General features: G+C 41.9%; 2 protein-coding genes across 19 annotated transcripts in view; both read right to left on the bottom strand.

The window, feature by feature from the left end:
- Window positions 1-1,600, bottom strand: part of LOC147033912 (uncharacterized) — a 3,713-nt gene extending 2,113 nt beyond the window's left edge. The window contains exon 1 of the mRNA XM_085872947.1: window positions 1-1,600. This exon is cut by the window's left edge and continues 1,906 nt beyond it. Within this exon, the coding sequence (XP_085729073.1) occupies window positions 1-1,024 (1,024 nt within the window). The 5' untranslated portion in view covers window positions 1,025-1,600.
- The window catches only part of LOC147033910 (RING finger protein 17-like), a 238,704-nt gene that overhangs the window by 62,632 nt on the left and 159,240 nt on the right, over window positions 1-16,832 (bottom strand). For 17 of the 18 annotated variants that reach the window (XM_085872863.1, XM_085872876.1, XM_085872821.1 and 14 more), the window contains 3 exons: window positions 15,748-15,859; window positions 14,782-15,471; window positions 14,221-14,398 (listed from right to left, as the gene is read on the bottom strand). In XM_085872863.1, coding sequence (XP_085728989.1) covers window positions 14,221-14,398; window positions 14,782-15,471; window positions 15,748-15,859 — 980 coding nt within the window. Of the gene's footprint in view, window positions 1-10,020; window positions 13,656-14,220; window positions 14,399-14,781; window positions 15,472-15,747; window positions 15,860-16,832 lie in introns of those variants that run through there. The other variant, XM_085872911.1, reaches the window with a different exon arrangement.

Genomic DNA, 16,832 nt, shown 5'->3' with positions numbered 1-16,832 from the left:
ATGGGATGCTGCACGGTGGAGAGTAATAAGAGAAGGAGCAGAGGGAAGTTGAACATTGGAGGACGTGGAGGGATGAGATAGAAGAGAGAAGGCAGGGGAAGGAAGTTGCTTTGTGGATGTGAGGGGGGACAACTTTGAGAAGAGGGAGTGTGGGGGGATATTGAAGGGAGAAGGGTGTGGAGAGAGTGTTGAGGGAGAAGGGTGAGTAGGGCGTGTTGAGGGAGAAGGGTGAGGAGGGAGTGTTGAGGGAGAAGGGTGAGGAGGGAGTGTTGAGGGAGAAGGGTGAGGAGGCAGTGTTGAGAGAGAAGGGTGAGGAGGCAGTGTTGAGAGAGAAGGGTGAGGAGGCAGTGTTGAGAGAGAAGGGTGAGGAGGCAGTGTTGAGAGAGAAGGGTGAGGAGGGAGTGTTGAGGGAGAAGGGTGAAGGGGAGTGTTGAGGGAGAAGGGAGAAGGGGGAGGAGGGAGTGTTGAGGGAGAAGGGGGAGGGGAGTGTTTGAGAAAGTTGAGAAGGAAACTTGGAGGAGGAAGAGTGTGAAGGTTGCTTTGGGGGGAGAGGTGAGAGGGAAGCTTTGAGAGGGAGGGGAGATGAAAGCAGGCAAGACCAAGGAGCAGGAGGGCAATGGGAGAGGGGAGGGAAGAGACTTGGGAGAGGAATGGTGAAGAAGGGAGCAGGCAGGGGGAGGTACAAGATTTTAGGGGTTGAGAAGAGGGGGGGGGTGTTGAGAGGAAGGAAGGAGCATGTTTGAGATGTTGAGGAGTGTACTGATTGAGAGAGTGAGCTATCTGTTTGGTTAGAATGGAGCCCACAGATGTGAGAACACCACACACTTTGGGACAACAAAGGAGGAACTGATATTGAAGCAGAAGACATTGAAGAGGTGCCAAAAGCAGAGGTAAGATGAGAGGAAAGATGGGAGGGGTAAGGAGAGAGGATAACAGGTGAAGGGTTAGGAAGAGGTAGTTTAAGGAGGTGGGGTGAATTGGCACTGAAGTTGGAAAAAAAGGACGATTGATGGAACACAAACATGCATTGCAAACCGAGATTTTTTTTTAATTTTAAGTCAGAGATGCAATTGAAGACATTATGTGAGGGATGCAATAAAGGAGAATTAAGAGAATGGAGAAAAGAAATGGTGCAACAGTGGGACTTTTTAGACACGGGATGAAGGAAAGGTCAAATTGAAAACAGCCTTTTGATGAAGAAGGGCAGTAATGAATTATGATCCAATACCGAGAACCACACATGTGAAAGAGGAAGTTGAAACATTTTAAGAGAGTTTTATTAAATCAAGATGAGGTCAGATTAGGTGGAGGAAAGGTTAAAAAGCAAAATCATGAAGGTGTATGATGAATGAGTATCGGCTGAAGTAGAAGGAAGATGGTAGGTCGATGAAAGTTACAGGAAGAGGAAGAGGGGGTAAAGAAATCACATGGTTGCGGGAGGTGGAAGGTGAGAAGTGAAAGGACATACAAAAAAACAAGCCAGTAGGCGACATGGGTGGTCACTAGACTAAGGCGAATTTGAAATATGTAGATACGAGAACACATCAGATGGCATTTTTGCCGTTCGTTGTTCAATGTAGGAACATGACGAGCAACTGTCCATTCATCATTTGTGTTCAATTCCCCAACCCTACGTTAGGGATTCCCAACACGAACATTTGGGGTGAAAGCATATAGTAATATAATTGCATACTAGTCATACAGTTTTTGACTGATCGGGATGAAAATTTTTGACAAAGAGGTTGATTATAGTACGCATAAAAGCGCGGAAGCCAATTTTTGATTTGCGAAAAAAAAAAAAAATTCGGATTTTTTCAAAAATTTCAAAGTCCCGTTGCTGGGCAACGGTGGCGTCCATAGCAACGGTGGTCAAAAGCATACAACTCGATCCTGGTATGAACCTACCAATCAAGTTTCATCAAAATCGGTTGACTCCTCTGGCCTCCAGAGCTGTCCATTACATACAAACAGACAGACAGACAGAAAACATGAGACGAAGGGTTGTCTAGCGACCAACCAATTATTATTATTTTTTTTAATTGGGAAGATTAGGTGAAAGAAATGTTGAAGAAAAAATTGTAAAGGTGTATGGTAAATGTGGGTCGGCAAAAGTAGAAGGAAGATGGTAGATTGGCAAAAGAGGAAGGAGGAAGAGGAGTCGGTACAGGAAGTTACGTTGGTTACGTGTGGTATAAGGTGAGACGGGAAAGGGGTTTTTTTAAAAACATTTCAAGACATGAAACATCGTGTATTGTTGGGAGATATAGGAGGTTGGAGGGAAAAAAAGAGGAGAAAATAAAAACTGATGGTAATGAGGAGAAAATACAAATATACACGATAATGCAGACAGGAAGTCTAGTCCTGGAGCCAAGGGCAAAAAGTGGCATAAAAGGGCCCCAAAATCACTCTCCTGATTTGGATAGAGGACCATCTTGGACACATTTTGAGGGAGGGTGGATATCCTGAAACCTTACCTGGCAGTAAACCCAGAATTCATGGTTTTGTCAGAATTGCTGGAGACTAAAACCGTGGCAAAGGTTAGGGGTAGAGGAGATTCAAATTGACAAAGCGTCACAAGGAAACATCCTATGGTAACATATTACCACTTAGAATTGAGCTTATAGAATAGGATGAATGTAGGCACTATCTGATTGCTTGAAGTTCAAGATCACCAGAGGTCAAAATATGATGTCATTTGACTCTTGCCCAAAATCTGGACCCCAAAAAACTAAAACGACCCCCAAAATAATGTAAATGAATGGATTTTTAATTTATTGATCAATTTTTGTACAGAACAAGATAGGTAAGTTTTTAAAACCAGTGGTGGGAAATGTACATGTACATTAACTCTTAGGGGTCCAATTTATATCTTGCTGAAATTCTAAAAAAAAAAAGAACGAAAATGGCCATTCGGAGGCGAAAAGTTCAACTCACTTAAAATGTCAACATTTTGGGAATAAATGTCCTGGAATCACTCTCTATCAAATTGAGAGGTGTTAGGCAAGGAAAACCCCCTCTCATTACAGAAATATTTCGAAGCGACGCAGGCGCCGTGCGAATCCCGAGATTTGAAGCTGCCTCTGGGTGAGAGAGGCTAGCCCTGGACGGGGAATCTACCTGGGGCAATCCCAGGGGGGAATCCCCAGTTAAAACATCGGTCCGCATGGCATCATGAAGCTCATCCAATCAGCTCATCGATTTTCATGGAAATTACATCAGGTAAGTACATTAGTTAAACAATGGTGGTAAATATTAACTAATTGTATACATATTGCATAGCAAAGCATTGCCGTACAGCATAAAATTCATGCAGATTGTCCCCAAAGAATGGAGGAAAATACCTTCAAGAAATCCATGTGATCAATGACACTGTAAATTCTGTCACAAAGACGACTGATCTGTCTCAGTTTATGGCAAGTTGTTCCACAACCTCGGAGCAGCACATAACGCCCTGTCAGCCTCCCCTTCACTACATTAACATCAGACCTGTGGAATACCTAAAGGTCTGGCCTATAGCTATTCTATAGGCCCTAATCAATGTCACCAGTTTGCACAGTAGTGCTGGTGGTTTGGAAATGGGGCCCCGCTATGGACATTGTAAGATTTTAATTGCAAGCCCATTCTGTTTTCCAGGAAATGAGATGACTGATTTAGCAGGTAAACGGCTGAGGACGACGTCGCCATCACCGACCCTCTCCAACAATACCGAGAAGTGCATCATATGTCAGAAGACTGATCTTGAACATGAAACTACGAGCACAAAGAATGGTAGGGCACGAATAATCGAAGCAGCAGGCATTAGAAAGGACATTGTTTTTGAAAGACTGAAGTAAGCTGACCACAGTAAAATTACGTATCATGTCAGCAATGACTGTTACAAAAAGTACACACAGAAGAAGATACTTGAAAAACTTAGGCAATGAAACTTCAGCTCCACTGCAGCTGACCCAGGTAATGTTAACCCCAGCCCACGGCAGAGTACCTCGTCTGCTGACCAACGGTCACGACGGTCAATAGCAGCCTCACGGGATTCAGCATGTCGGCCAGAGGACGTCGATCTCTTTTCGCAAAAAAGTGTTTTGTATGTGTCAATGCAAAACAACAACGTGTACACCAAGTACCGAATATCTGAAAAAGAAAGAGCAGAATCGTTCCTCCAGGAAGCTTCCTTACTTCAGGATGAAGTTTTTACACGGACATGTGATCTTCAAGATGTAAATACCGTGTTTCGAGCGGATTTGTACTGCCACAAACAGTGTATCCAAAATTACATCATTTGGGGGAAAACTATCCTCTGAATCTGTGTCATCATGTCCAACAAATTCTGTTCCACAAGAGGGAAGCGCTCTTCCAAAAGCATCAGGCGGAAGCCAGGAATTGGATTCGGACGCGTTGAAGAGTTGTGGTGCCCAATTGAGACGGTGTATCTTAGAACAGGATTTGAAACTGGACAACAAATTCTGTGATGCTAGTGAACTAGAAAAGGCATACAAAGACATTGTGATTCCGAAGTTAGTTGCAGATTTCTTCTCTGCACTTTTTGACATTGGCAGCGAGGATCAACTTGAAAACACTGAAATGAACTCTGAAACTGCTAAATTGAAAAAGATCTTGTCTGTGTATCAAATCATCTTCTACATTTTGAACAATGGTAGAAAACGAACTCTGCTACACATGATGAAGTCTGAAGCAATTTACAATGCTTGCAGGTCAAAAACCGTGATTTCTAGCCTGAATCGGTTTGGACTGGCAATGAGGTACGATGAAATTCTCCGATATCATTCAGATATGGCATCATTTGTTACTAAATCAAGCCAGGGTCGGGTACCTCTCCCTAGTATGTTTAATCCTGCCGAATTCACCATGGGGGTATTCGATAACTTTGACCATGAGGAAACCACACTGTCTGATATTGGGGGGAGTCATGATACCGTCCTAATTCTTATGCAGGACAAATCACTGAGTGTGGCAAAACCCTTTCTTCCTGATAGAGTCCGAGTCGCTCTGATCCATTTTGAACAAATCCTTGGGAACCTCGTACTGTGATGAAAGGTTGGGCTTCTTTGTAGGTTTGGTGTAACTTTTCAACACTTGACAAGCTAGTTCTTCCTTGAATTGTCTTTCTCGGTGTGTTACACCCATCTCAGACATAATCGATTTACTCATGCTATCTGACACTCCAAGTGATTTCTGACACTTCTCAGTATTGTTGGAGAGGGTCGGTGATGGCGACGTCGTCCTCAGCGGTTTACTTGGTAAATCAGCCATATCATTTGCTGGAAAACAGAAAGGGCTTGCAATTAAAATCTTACGGTGTCCATAGTGGGGGCCCAATTCCAAACTACCAGCACAACTGGGCTAACTCGTGACATATTGATTAGGGCCCATAGAATAGCTGTAGGCCAGACCTTTAGGTATTCTGCAGATCTGATGTTTGTGTAGTGAAGGGGAGGCTGACAGGGCATTATGTGCTGCTCCGAGGTTGTGGAACAACTTGCCATAAACTGAGACAGATCAGTCGTCTTTGTGACAGAATTTAGTGTCATCGATCACATGGATTTCTTGAAGGTATTTTCCTCCATTCTTTGGGGACAATCTGCATGAATTTTATGCTGTACCGCAATGCTTTGCGATGCAATATGTATACAATCAGTTCATATTTAGCACCATTGTTTAACTAATGCACTTACCTGATGCAATTTCCATGAAAATCGATGAGCTGATTAGATGAGCTTCATGACGCCATGCGAACCGATGTTTTAACTGGGGATTCCCACCTGGGAGTGCCCCTGGTAGATTCCCCATCCAGGGCTAGCCTCTGTCACCCAGACGCAGCTTCGAATCTCGGGATTCGCACGGCGCCTGAGTCGCTTTGAAATATTTCTGTAATGAGAGGGGGTTTGCCTTGCCTAACACCTCTCAATTTGATAGAGAGTGATTCCAGGACATTTATTCACAAAATGTTGACGTTTTAAGTGAGTTGAACTTTTCGCCTCCGAATAGCCATTTTCGTTCTTTTTTCGAATTTCAGCAAGATATAAATTGGACCCCTAAGGGTTAATGCACATGTAACATTTCCCACCACTGGTTTTAAAAACTTACATATCTTGTTCTGTACAAAAATTGATCAATAAATTAAAAATCCATTGATTTACATTATTTTGGGGGTCGTTTTAGTTTTTTCGGGTCCAGATTTTGGGCGAGTCAAATGACGTCATATTTTGACCTCTGGTGACCTTGAACTTCAACCAATCAGATCGTGCCTACATTCATCCTATAGGTGACTCTATAAACTCAATTCTAAGTGGTAATATGTTACCATCGGTTGTTTCCTTGTGACGCTTTGTCAATTTGAATCTCCTCTACCCCTAACTTTTGCCATGGTTTTAGTCTCCAGCAATTCTGACAAAACCATGAATTCTGGGTTTACTGCCGGGTTTCAGGATGTCCACCCTCCCTCAAAATGTGTCCAAGATGGTCCTCTATCCAAATCAGGAGAGTGATTTTGGGGCCCTTTTATGCCACTTTTTGCCCTTGGCTCCAGGACTAGACGGGTTGGCCTCAGGGAAACCCGATATGACAAGACTGACAAATACTCACCAAATAACACAAATTTTGAAACGAAACCGAACTCAGAACACACAGCAAACATGGAGGCAACAAGATGAACAGCCAAAACGTGACAAACAACTACCAGAAACTTATCTTTGGGAAAGCCGGCAGAGACCCCTGGTTATTGGTTCACGAGCGCCAGCCAGAGTGACCACTATATTCGTTATGTCTGTGTCTGTCTGTCTGTCTGTGTGTCTGTCCAGAGCATAACTCCATGAACTTTGAACCGATCTTGATGAAACTTGGTTATGTGTTCGATATCAATGTCTAGTTGTGTTTTCCTGGATGAGGGCATGCTCCGCCCATTGTGGGCGGAGCCACGCCCCCAAAAATAGCCATTTTTAGGGGGTAGTCAAATTAAAAATCTATCTTCTCCGAGGGAATTGACTGAATGGAATGGGTTCTTCGGTATTTGAAGAGCAAAATGAATTATCTAAAACTTGTCGTCCGATTTTTCATTTTCGTCCCAAGGTCAAAAACTTAGAAAATTGCGAATTTTGACATAAAAATCATACGACCGCCCAAACTTTGAGAGCTGGGATGACAATATTTTTTATGCAAATCTTGAGGTCATTCCCCACCTAAAGTCTTGAAACCATTTTGCTTTATCTCAAACACCTTGACCGTGGCGCCCCCTTCAAGTTTGTTTTTACGCTGATTTCATCAAAGTGTGGATAATCCGAGGAGTGCAAAATGCCATATAGCCTATATGCGTTATATTGTTCCTGGAATGTTCCAGAGGAAGTTTTGCACCAAAGGTCATAATCCTTGACCTTTGACCTTTAAAGGCCACAAAGGTCAAGTTTTCAAAGTTGTGGGAATCGAAGCGGGTTTTCGACCTTCTTCGACGAACTAACTCCAATAAGCTATAGCACGTATCCCGTTTCCTTATTTTAATGTCCACAACATTGTTTTGTGACCTTTAAAGGTTATGATGCAAAGGTCAAATTTTGAAAATTGTTGAACGAAACCGGATTTTCGACATTTTTCAGCATATAACCTGTCACCCGTACCACATCGCGTTGATCATTTTTATAACTTGGTCAAAAATTATCACATTGTCTCATCCTTGACTTCTGAAACAATCTACATCGTCACATACCGCTCGTGAACCATTGTCGTCTTGCGTTTATATGTGGCTGCCGCCGTGTCGACCCTTGTCAATATTTTTCACAACCCAATAACCTAACCAACCACATTATTCCTAGGGGAAATTAGTTTTAACGATCGCGGTTTTGAATATCATGGCATTTTCCAGCAACGTAATCTCAACGGTATTGAAGGGTTTACGTGGCACTGACAGAAACACAACAGAGACTGCAGGTTTGCAAGAACAACTTGGTCAGGAGGGTTGTGGGATTGAAGAGGGTGGATAGGAGGAGGATGGATAAACTGAGGGAGGATATTGGTGTGCAGATGATCTTGACAGATTGGTGAAATGCCGGCTGAGATGGGCTGGACACTTAGTGCAGATGAGGGAAGAGAGAATGGTAGAGAGAGAGCAGATAGGTTGAGGGAGCAAGGTAGGAGGAAAAAGAGGGAGACCGTGGTTGAGATGGAAGGATTGTGTGAGGAGGGATATCCCGAAGGTAGGGGTGGTTGGAGGGTGGAAAGAGTTGCCTGAGGACAGAGGGAGGAAAAACGAGTATCATGGTCAAGGCATGGCAGAAGCTTGGTGCCATCGGACCTCACCCCTTAGAAAGGGAAGACGAGAAGAACTATAGTTACAATAATCAATTAGTCATTGTATCAGTACACACTCCATTATTTTCACACCACTGAATTGGTTGCCAGGTCACCTAAGAGATGTTGTGTTGCATTTGTGGTCACATTGGTCAAATTCATATCACATTTTTTGTTCTTTGACACCAACTTGTGTCCACCATGCCGTCTAAACTTTCTACTGACTCCCACGTCAGTGAGTCGGTATTGCCGCGTACCACGGTGGGGTACGGCGGAAGGGAAAGGAGGGAGGTGTAAGAAAATTAGCAAAGGTAAAGCGACTTTAAGGCCACCCTGTATTTGGTGTTATGCCAGGACACAAAAAAGCTTGGGCGCATGGTGCACTCCCGTTTTAAGCTTCCCATCCCACCACAAGGTAATTCTACCTGCAACATTACACCACGGGACATTACCGGCGTCTTCTTTAGGCAGCAGACTTGCTGGTGTGGGATGAGGCTCCGATGAGTTATTGTCTTCTTACCGAGGCTCTTGATCGTTCTCTTCAAGACATCATGGCAAATTATCGTTTGCTGGCCAGGAAACTCCTAATTCATGGAGGAGACGTTTGTCAAATTCTTAAGGTGATCCGATGCGGGAGGGGATCAAACATCATCAACGCCTGCATGAAAGGGTCCCCTTTGTGGCAGAACTGCGTGACGCAAACTTTAAGAACAAATGTGGGCGTTCTCAATTGACTTGATGCCACAGATGAAAGGAGTCGTGAATGATTTGAGCATTACGCTGCATGCTTGCTGCAAATGGGTGAGGGACGCTTACCCTTTGTAGATGGTACCGTTTTCAATGACGTAATCAAATAATCACCGAACCTCTGTGACCTCAGAAGACAACGACATCATCCAGGTGTATGTCAGACTTGAAGAACCGTCCAATCACACAAATGTGGAGTGATTGGCTTCGCATGCAATCTTCCCAACAGTAAGGTCATTGACCACCTGCCCAATGAAACCTTCACAAGCAAAAATGTGTCGATTCTTTGGCCAATCAAAATGGATTTGCGTTTATCCACCTGTGCTTTTTAACTCCATCAATCTTAAAGGTCCGCCACTGCACGAGATGTCACTGAAGGTTAACGCTCCTACATGCTGTTGCAAAATCTCAATCCTCGCAATGGCCATGCAACAGAACGGGTTAAGTCTTAAACAAGGTGACTGATCATCTTCTTGAACGCAGACGCTTAGTGGTGACCATGTGGGATCCATCCTCCATATTCATAAAAAAAAATTTCACCATCTCACAACGATCTTCCTATTCAACTCCGTAGCCTTCAGTTTTCGGTCATGCCGGGCTTTGCGATGACCAACAACAAAATCCAGGGCCAGAGCCTACAACAGTGTGGAACACTACAGTACTTCCCACCACGCTGTATGTTGCCACGAGTCGAGTTGGAGACCTCCTCGATCTGTGGATCTTTGCCAACCAGAATGAATTTTGGCTTGGGAGAGGGACGCTACATGGTACTGGAAACGCAAACTCGTAACAACTTTGTTTATCGCAATACAATATAAACAAAACGTTTTTTTCCTTTTTGTTTACCATCACAAAGCAGAAAAGATGACAAAAGGAAACAAAGTTGATGCATTTTGCAACTTGAAAAAACATGCGATGGAAAGTTTGACCAATATTAGGCCAAAAAAAAAAATGTTGCATTGGCGTAACGGGTCACTGAAAAATAGGGTAGGTCGGTCGGGATCTTTTTTTTTTTTTTTTTTTTCCTAATAAATCCCTCCCAAAATCTCCCCCGGCTCGAGTACCACCCTTTTTGTCGGCGGGTTCTGTCCGAAACACTTCCGGGTTTTTTTGCGATCGCGATCGCAATCAACAAGATACTTGAAAACGATAGCAAAACAACAAAAATAGCAATAAAATAGGGTCGGCAAAATTTTTCGATAGCAAAAAAACAAAAAAAACACGTATGGTCGGCGGAATTTTTAGGGTCGGGCGGGTTACGCCAATGCAACATTTTTTTTTTTTTGGCCTTATGAAGATTAACGATGGGTTGTTGGCAGTAAACAATGTTTCAGAAAAAAAACAAAATCACAAAAAAAATTACCCGCGGTTGGGGATGACTGTCATCTCTAAAGCTCTGTAGATGTGGATCTCTGATCGGCTTAGAATGGCTTCGATGTCGACTTGTCTTTTGGTTCAACGTACAGACGAAAGCCCGGGAGTAAAAAGGATAGAAAACCTCAGAAATCAAACTACATTTCTGAGTTATGCAGAGATAGATTTTGAAAATGGTTAATTTGGAACATTTATGATCAATGTGTCTTCAAAAGGATAGAAACCGGACCTCGGAAATCAAACCGCATTTCTGAGTCATAAATGGCGGATGATATTTTGACAATGGATGATTTCACAAGTTTACAGCATCGGTGACCTTGACCTTCAATCAGGTCTAAAGTCATACCGTCGTGTATCACTCATCGACCCCTACCTACACACCAAGTTTCATCAATATCGGGCGAAATTTTTTTGACCGTATCACATCGACGATTTTCCCAACTTTGAAGACACGTGACTCGATAACCAGGACGAATTTTTTTTTAAAAACCGGTCTGAACAAATTTAGATATTGTTCCATATTATCAGAATCCGAAGAAATTTGGAAGATCGGATCACAAACGGCGGAGGAGATAGATTTTGAAAATGGACGATTACGCAACTTTGGAGTGGCCTTGATCTTGACCTTCAATCGTGTCAAAAGTCAAACCGTCGTGCATCACTCATCGGCCCCTACCAACATACCAAGTTTCATAAAGATCGGGTGAATTTTTTTTTGACCGTATCGCATCGACGATTTTTCCCACTTTGAAGACAAGTGACTCGATAACCAGGACGAATTTCAAAAAACCGGCCTGACCAAATTTAGATATTGTTCCATATTATCACAATCCGAAGGAATTTCGAAGATCGGATCATAAACGGCGGAGGAGATAGATTTTGAAAATGGACGATTTCGCAACTTTGGAGTGACCTTGACGTTGACATTGACCTTCAATCGGGTCAAAGTTCATACCGTCGTGCATCCCTAGACATCTACCCACATACCAAATATCAAGAAAATCGGAAGAAAAAAATGGGGACGTACTGACGGATGGACAGACTGGTTTTATTAGGTCATCTTGTAAGAGCCTGAAGAACAAAACAAAACCTGACCGTTAAACAAAAAAAAAAGAACCGTTACAACAAAACCTGAAGTGCACTCGGTGGAGAGCATACCTCCGCCAGGCTGATTAGTTCATGTTTTGTATCCCACCGAGAGGCTGCATCTGGATTTGGACCTGAAATAAAACTTAAATCGACTTGTTCTTGTCACCTCACCAACTCACCCACCAGGTTTGGTTCGAATCCGTCCACAACTTTTTGAAATATCCTGCTATATATAGTTTTAGCCCTGTCACTCAATGGTGAAGAATCACTGAAAAAAATTGTCGGATCCAGATCTGGATTTGGATCTTCACAAAAATCGAATCAATTCTTCCTTGTTACATACCCGACCTGCCCACTAAGTTTAATCCAAATCTGTCTACAACTTTTTCAGATATCCTGCTATATGTTGTTTTTGGCCCGATCTCCCAATGGTGAAAAATCGCATAAAAATCTTCAGATCCAGATCCGGATCTTCACCAAAATCGAATAATTTCATCCTTGTCGCATCCCCAAGCTCTCCACAAAATTTTGTCCAAATCCTTCTGTAACTTTTTGAGATATTTTGTTCACAAACAAACAAGAAAAAGACGTCGTGCAGCGCACGATACTTGCAAAATCCACCCACCTCTCCAAAGGTTGCCATGGATGCATCAAATTGTCTATTTCATGAAGAAAAAAATTGACAATCTTGATCAAAGCTCAGGTCAATCAGATTAAATTCGATTTTTCAGATTTAAATTGATGATTTTTATAAGACCAAGTTGACCTTTGACCTCAAAATAGTTGCTTTCCCAATTCAGTGATGGACTATGCAAATCCTGTGCAACTTTCAAGTTAATAGGATGTAAATTGATGATTTTAGAAGTTTGACCTTTTGACCTCAAAAAGTTGGTTTCCCAATTCAATGACAATGTGCAGATCTTGTTCAAATTTCAAGTCAATCGGATGAAAAATGACAATTTTATAAATTTGACCTCAAGATGGCCTTTGACCTCAAAATCAAGAGACTTCTAAGTTGAGACTACCTCGACAACCTGGTAAAGTTTCATGACGATCAGTTTAAAATTGTGAACTGTAGGCGATTGACAAAGACAGACAGACAAAATAACAAGAAGAAGATGTAATGCAGAGCATGATACTTGCAAGATCCATAAAACAAATTTGACCTCAAAAAGAATGGGTGGTTGAACTAAATGACCAAATATGCAACTCTTCAAATTTCAAGTCAATGGGATGAAAATTGAGGATGTTAGAAATACCACCCCAGTTGACCTTGGGCCTATGTTGACCTTTTGGTGCATGTTGACCTCAAAAATAATTGGCTGGTTGAATTCAGTGATCTGAAAATATAAATCCTCCTAAAATTTGAAGTCAATCAGATGAAAATTGAAGATTTTAGAAAAACGGCCAGTCAATAAAAGGTTAACTGCTTCAAATGACCTTTGTACTTTTATTCATTACCTTCATTTTTTTGTTGTTGTTTTGCAGGAGTGATCAATGATCTTTGGAGAAGTCATTCGGGCATAACCAAAGTATTCTACGTAAAAAAAAGACGTTTTCTACGGAGCAAAGAGTGAACATTGTCAAGTGGTATTTTGAGACCAAATCAATTGCTTCCGTCCAGACGAGGTTCTGTACTGAATACGGAATGCAACCCATAAAGCAAGCCAGCTATTTGGAAACTTGTGAAAAAGTTCAAAAGTGAAGAGATGATTCTCAATATTAACAAGGGAAGGTCCAGTCGCCCAAGAAGTGTACGATGTGAAGGAAACATGGAACGAGTTCACGAGTCAGTCATGCAAAGTCCGAAGAAATTGCATCGACGAAGATCGGCTGAACTGGGTCTCACTGCCAGCAGTATCAGAAGAATAATGAAACAAGATTTAAACCTCTTTCCTCACCACATCATAACAGCCCATAAATTGTCTGATGGGGATAAAGAAGCACGAGTCGCTATGTGAGAGATGCTGCAGCAGAAGATGAAGGCAAAACCCAAACTGGTTTCACGATGTGTGGTTTAGTGACGAGGCACACTTTCATGTCAGTGGTGGTGTCAATTCACACAACATTTTCTTGGGAGGTCAACGGCCAGAAGAGGTTGAAGAAAAGTCGCTTACGGGTCGGAAAGTCACTGCTTTTGTGGCTGTCAGCTACAGAGGTGTGTTTGGGCCGGATTGGTTTGAAGACAAAAACGGAAGAACGGTTACCATCAATCAAGAATGATACCGGTCGACTGTCAACACATTTTACAAAGACTTGAAACAATTGATGAAACTGACGGATCATGTTGTTGAAGGTATACATTCAAAATTTACTGTAGTACTGCAAATATATATATATATATATATATATATATATATATATATATATATATATATATATATATATATATATATATATATATATATATATATATATATATATATATATATATATATATATATATATATATATATATATGCCTGTTATCAAAAGTCCATATGAAGTATTGCAATTCTATAATAGTGACCAAAATGAACGACCATGCAATTATAACAAACAAATGACAATTTTCCTTCAGAGTCACACAGCAGGTCTTTACGCAATTGTAGTCTCAAAGTAAAAGCACAGGAAGAAGATTCATTTTGCAAAGAAAACTCAACTCCTATCCCAACAAATACTTGTATAAAGACCCGAACACAAACAATACATTTCCATTCAATGAACAAGAACTACCTCTATTTTTCCATCGTCGTCCACATGTTTTATTTGAACTCGAACCAATGCATTCTGTTGAAAACTAACAGCAGAATACAGCAAACCCTCTGTCAAAGGAAGTGAGCCTGTCGGTGTGTCCGGGTTGTCGTTGTTGGTTGACTGAGCTTTCGTGTCTGACCTCAGGGTTTTCTGCATTCTATACATACAGGTGCAAACACACAAACAAGTTTTGGCTGAAATATGGAACGGAGAAGTTTTGAAATCTTGAACACATTCAGAGGAATACATTTTAGAAGGTGTCTCAACCATATTCACATCAAGCCTCAAAATCACATGGTCATATTCAGACGTGAACATTTCTGTGCGAGGTAGCGAGGGAGACGCAGTGTGAGGGAGACGGCGTACAAATGGGGGGGAGGATGGGGGGAAGGAGAGTGTAGGTAAACAGCAACCTTAGTGTTTGGATGGTGAATTCTTCCCAATTATAGTTCATGAAAATTAACGTGATGAGAAAGATCAATGCATTATTTGCGTTTTGTTTTTTTTAAACATTCATCATCCCATTCCTCCCAAAGTCACCTTTCTAAAGCTCCATCACACCAACTTTCTGACTGTACACAAAAGTGGCTTGGTGACTCCACATGGCTTACACGCACCCGATGCCAGGAACCAGACTGTGTGCCCCGAGCTTCATTTGATGATCCAACATAGCTTTGGGACAGCGATGCCATGAACTTGATCTGAGCTTCTAGGGACTGTGTTTGAGATTTTTTCTGAAAAAATGCAATCATCGTTCCCTCTTCTCCGTTTGTCTCAAAAGTGTTTTTTACCAATAAAGGGAGTGGACTGACATCTTCAGGAACTTCTGGAAGAGGCTTGTTAAACCCAGTTTTGTCCCTTCTGGTGAGTACTGGCTGGTCTTCTGATCTTGCGAATTCAAATCCATATGGATCAACATTTTCATTTGCCTGGTACAAACTGTTTGAGAAGGTAACTCCATCAGCAAGCAGAGTACTGTTTTGCAGATTGTCCAAAGTTTTTACATCCTCATAATTAGTCGCATCTGGAGGAGCTCTCTTCAGAATTGTGATTTTGGCTTGGGATGCAACTCCATCAGCAAGCAGAGTACTGTCTTCTCGATTATCTAAATCTTTTGAATCCTCTTCATAATCAGTAAAATCAGGAGCAGCTCTCTTCATGATTGTGATTTTTGCTTGGGATGGACAAACCATTTCCCCAGTTTCCAACATCACCTGTGACTCTGCAAACCTGAGAGAGGAAAACATTAATCATTAAAATAAAACAATGCAGCATGCGTCAGAAAGTGACTGATAACACTTATTTTCATTGAAGACACCAATTGCCAAGGGAGGAGAAAACATCAAACCCATGACCAAGTAGTGTTGCCAGTTGATGTTATTGATGCAAGCATACCAAAGTCCCATCGCCTTATCCTCCCATGGTCTTGCGTAAACAGAGTGCAACTGAGTCTTTGGAAAGTAAACAATAGACAAATTGGTTTTATCCCTGTCTAAGTTACTCCACCTTGCTTTCTGATCCTGGTACTTGGCTCTAAAAACGGAATTTAAACATGACGAGTCTCCATCGTGACAGAGATTAAAGAGCTCAACCTTCCACACCCCATCTTTCCGCACACCTGCAAAACATCAAAAAAAATAAAATAAACAACACTAATAATATTAACAACAGAATGCACAAGGAAGATCAAATGGGCCCTGAACTTTCAAGAAAAGATCTATCAAAAAGGCACTTCAACTCAAACATAGGAATATCAAATTTCTAAGCTATCTTCAAACCTATTTTCATCACAATGTGTCGTGTTCATCACCAAAGAAAATTATATCATGATAAAATTAATGATTTCAGATTTGAGAAAAATAAACCAGGTATTCAAACTGGAATCCATGTTGTAAAACTGCTGCGAAAAAGAAAACATTATTCAGAGCGAGTGTGGAAGATTAATCAACTGAAACTTTCACCAGGATTACGAGGTCCGTCTAAAAAAATAACGGGACGAGGCCTGCTGTGTGCTCCATTTGCACAACTTGAATGAACGGGTTGCATCAAAGTCTTTCGCAACATTCCAGCAATATATATGATTGGTGAATGTTGACTGTGCTCATTGTGTGATTTTTTTTACAGGTCGTGCTTTACATGTTGTCTAGTCCGAGCCGTTGTGCTATGAGTCGTGAGCAGAGAGCCAATCTGAAGTTTCTTGCCAAGCTTGGCAAAACCCATCCGAATCCTTCGCAATGCTGCAGCAAGTCTACGGGAAAGAAACAATGTCACCAACACATGCATTTGAATGGCACAAGAGGTTCAAAGAGGGACGGGAGGAGGTTGAAGATGATCCACGGTCTGAAAGACCTTCAACGAGCAGAACAGCGGACAACATCGAGCGTGTGAAGCAGATGGTGCGCGCAGATGGTCGACTCACGGTGCGGATGATTGCTGAGGAACTTTCCATCAACAAGGACACTGTCTGGAGCATCATCACTGAAAATCTTGAAATGCGCAAGGTGTGCGCAAAGATGGTCCCAAAGCTGTTGTCCGAGGACCAGAAACAGCAAAGAGTCACTGTCTGTCAAGACATTATTGAGCGCGAGGAC

The sequence above is a fragment of the Eptatretus burgeri genome, chromosome 1 (assembly GCF_056783735.1).
Source record: "Eptatretus burgeri isolate ZD-2024b chromosome 1, Ebu_testis_v1, whole genome shotgun sequence".
Taxonomy (NCBI): domain Eukaryota; kingdom Metazoa; phylum Chordata; class Myxini; order Myxiniformes; family Myxinidae; genus Eptatretus; species Eptatretus burgeri.
The sequence above is the reverse complement of the archived record's forward strand: the minus strand, read 5'-3'. Positions and strand labels throughout refer to the sequence as shown.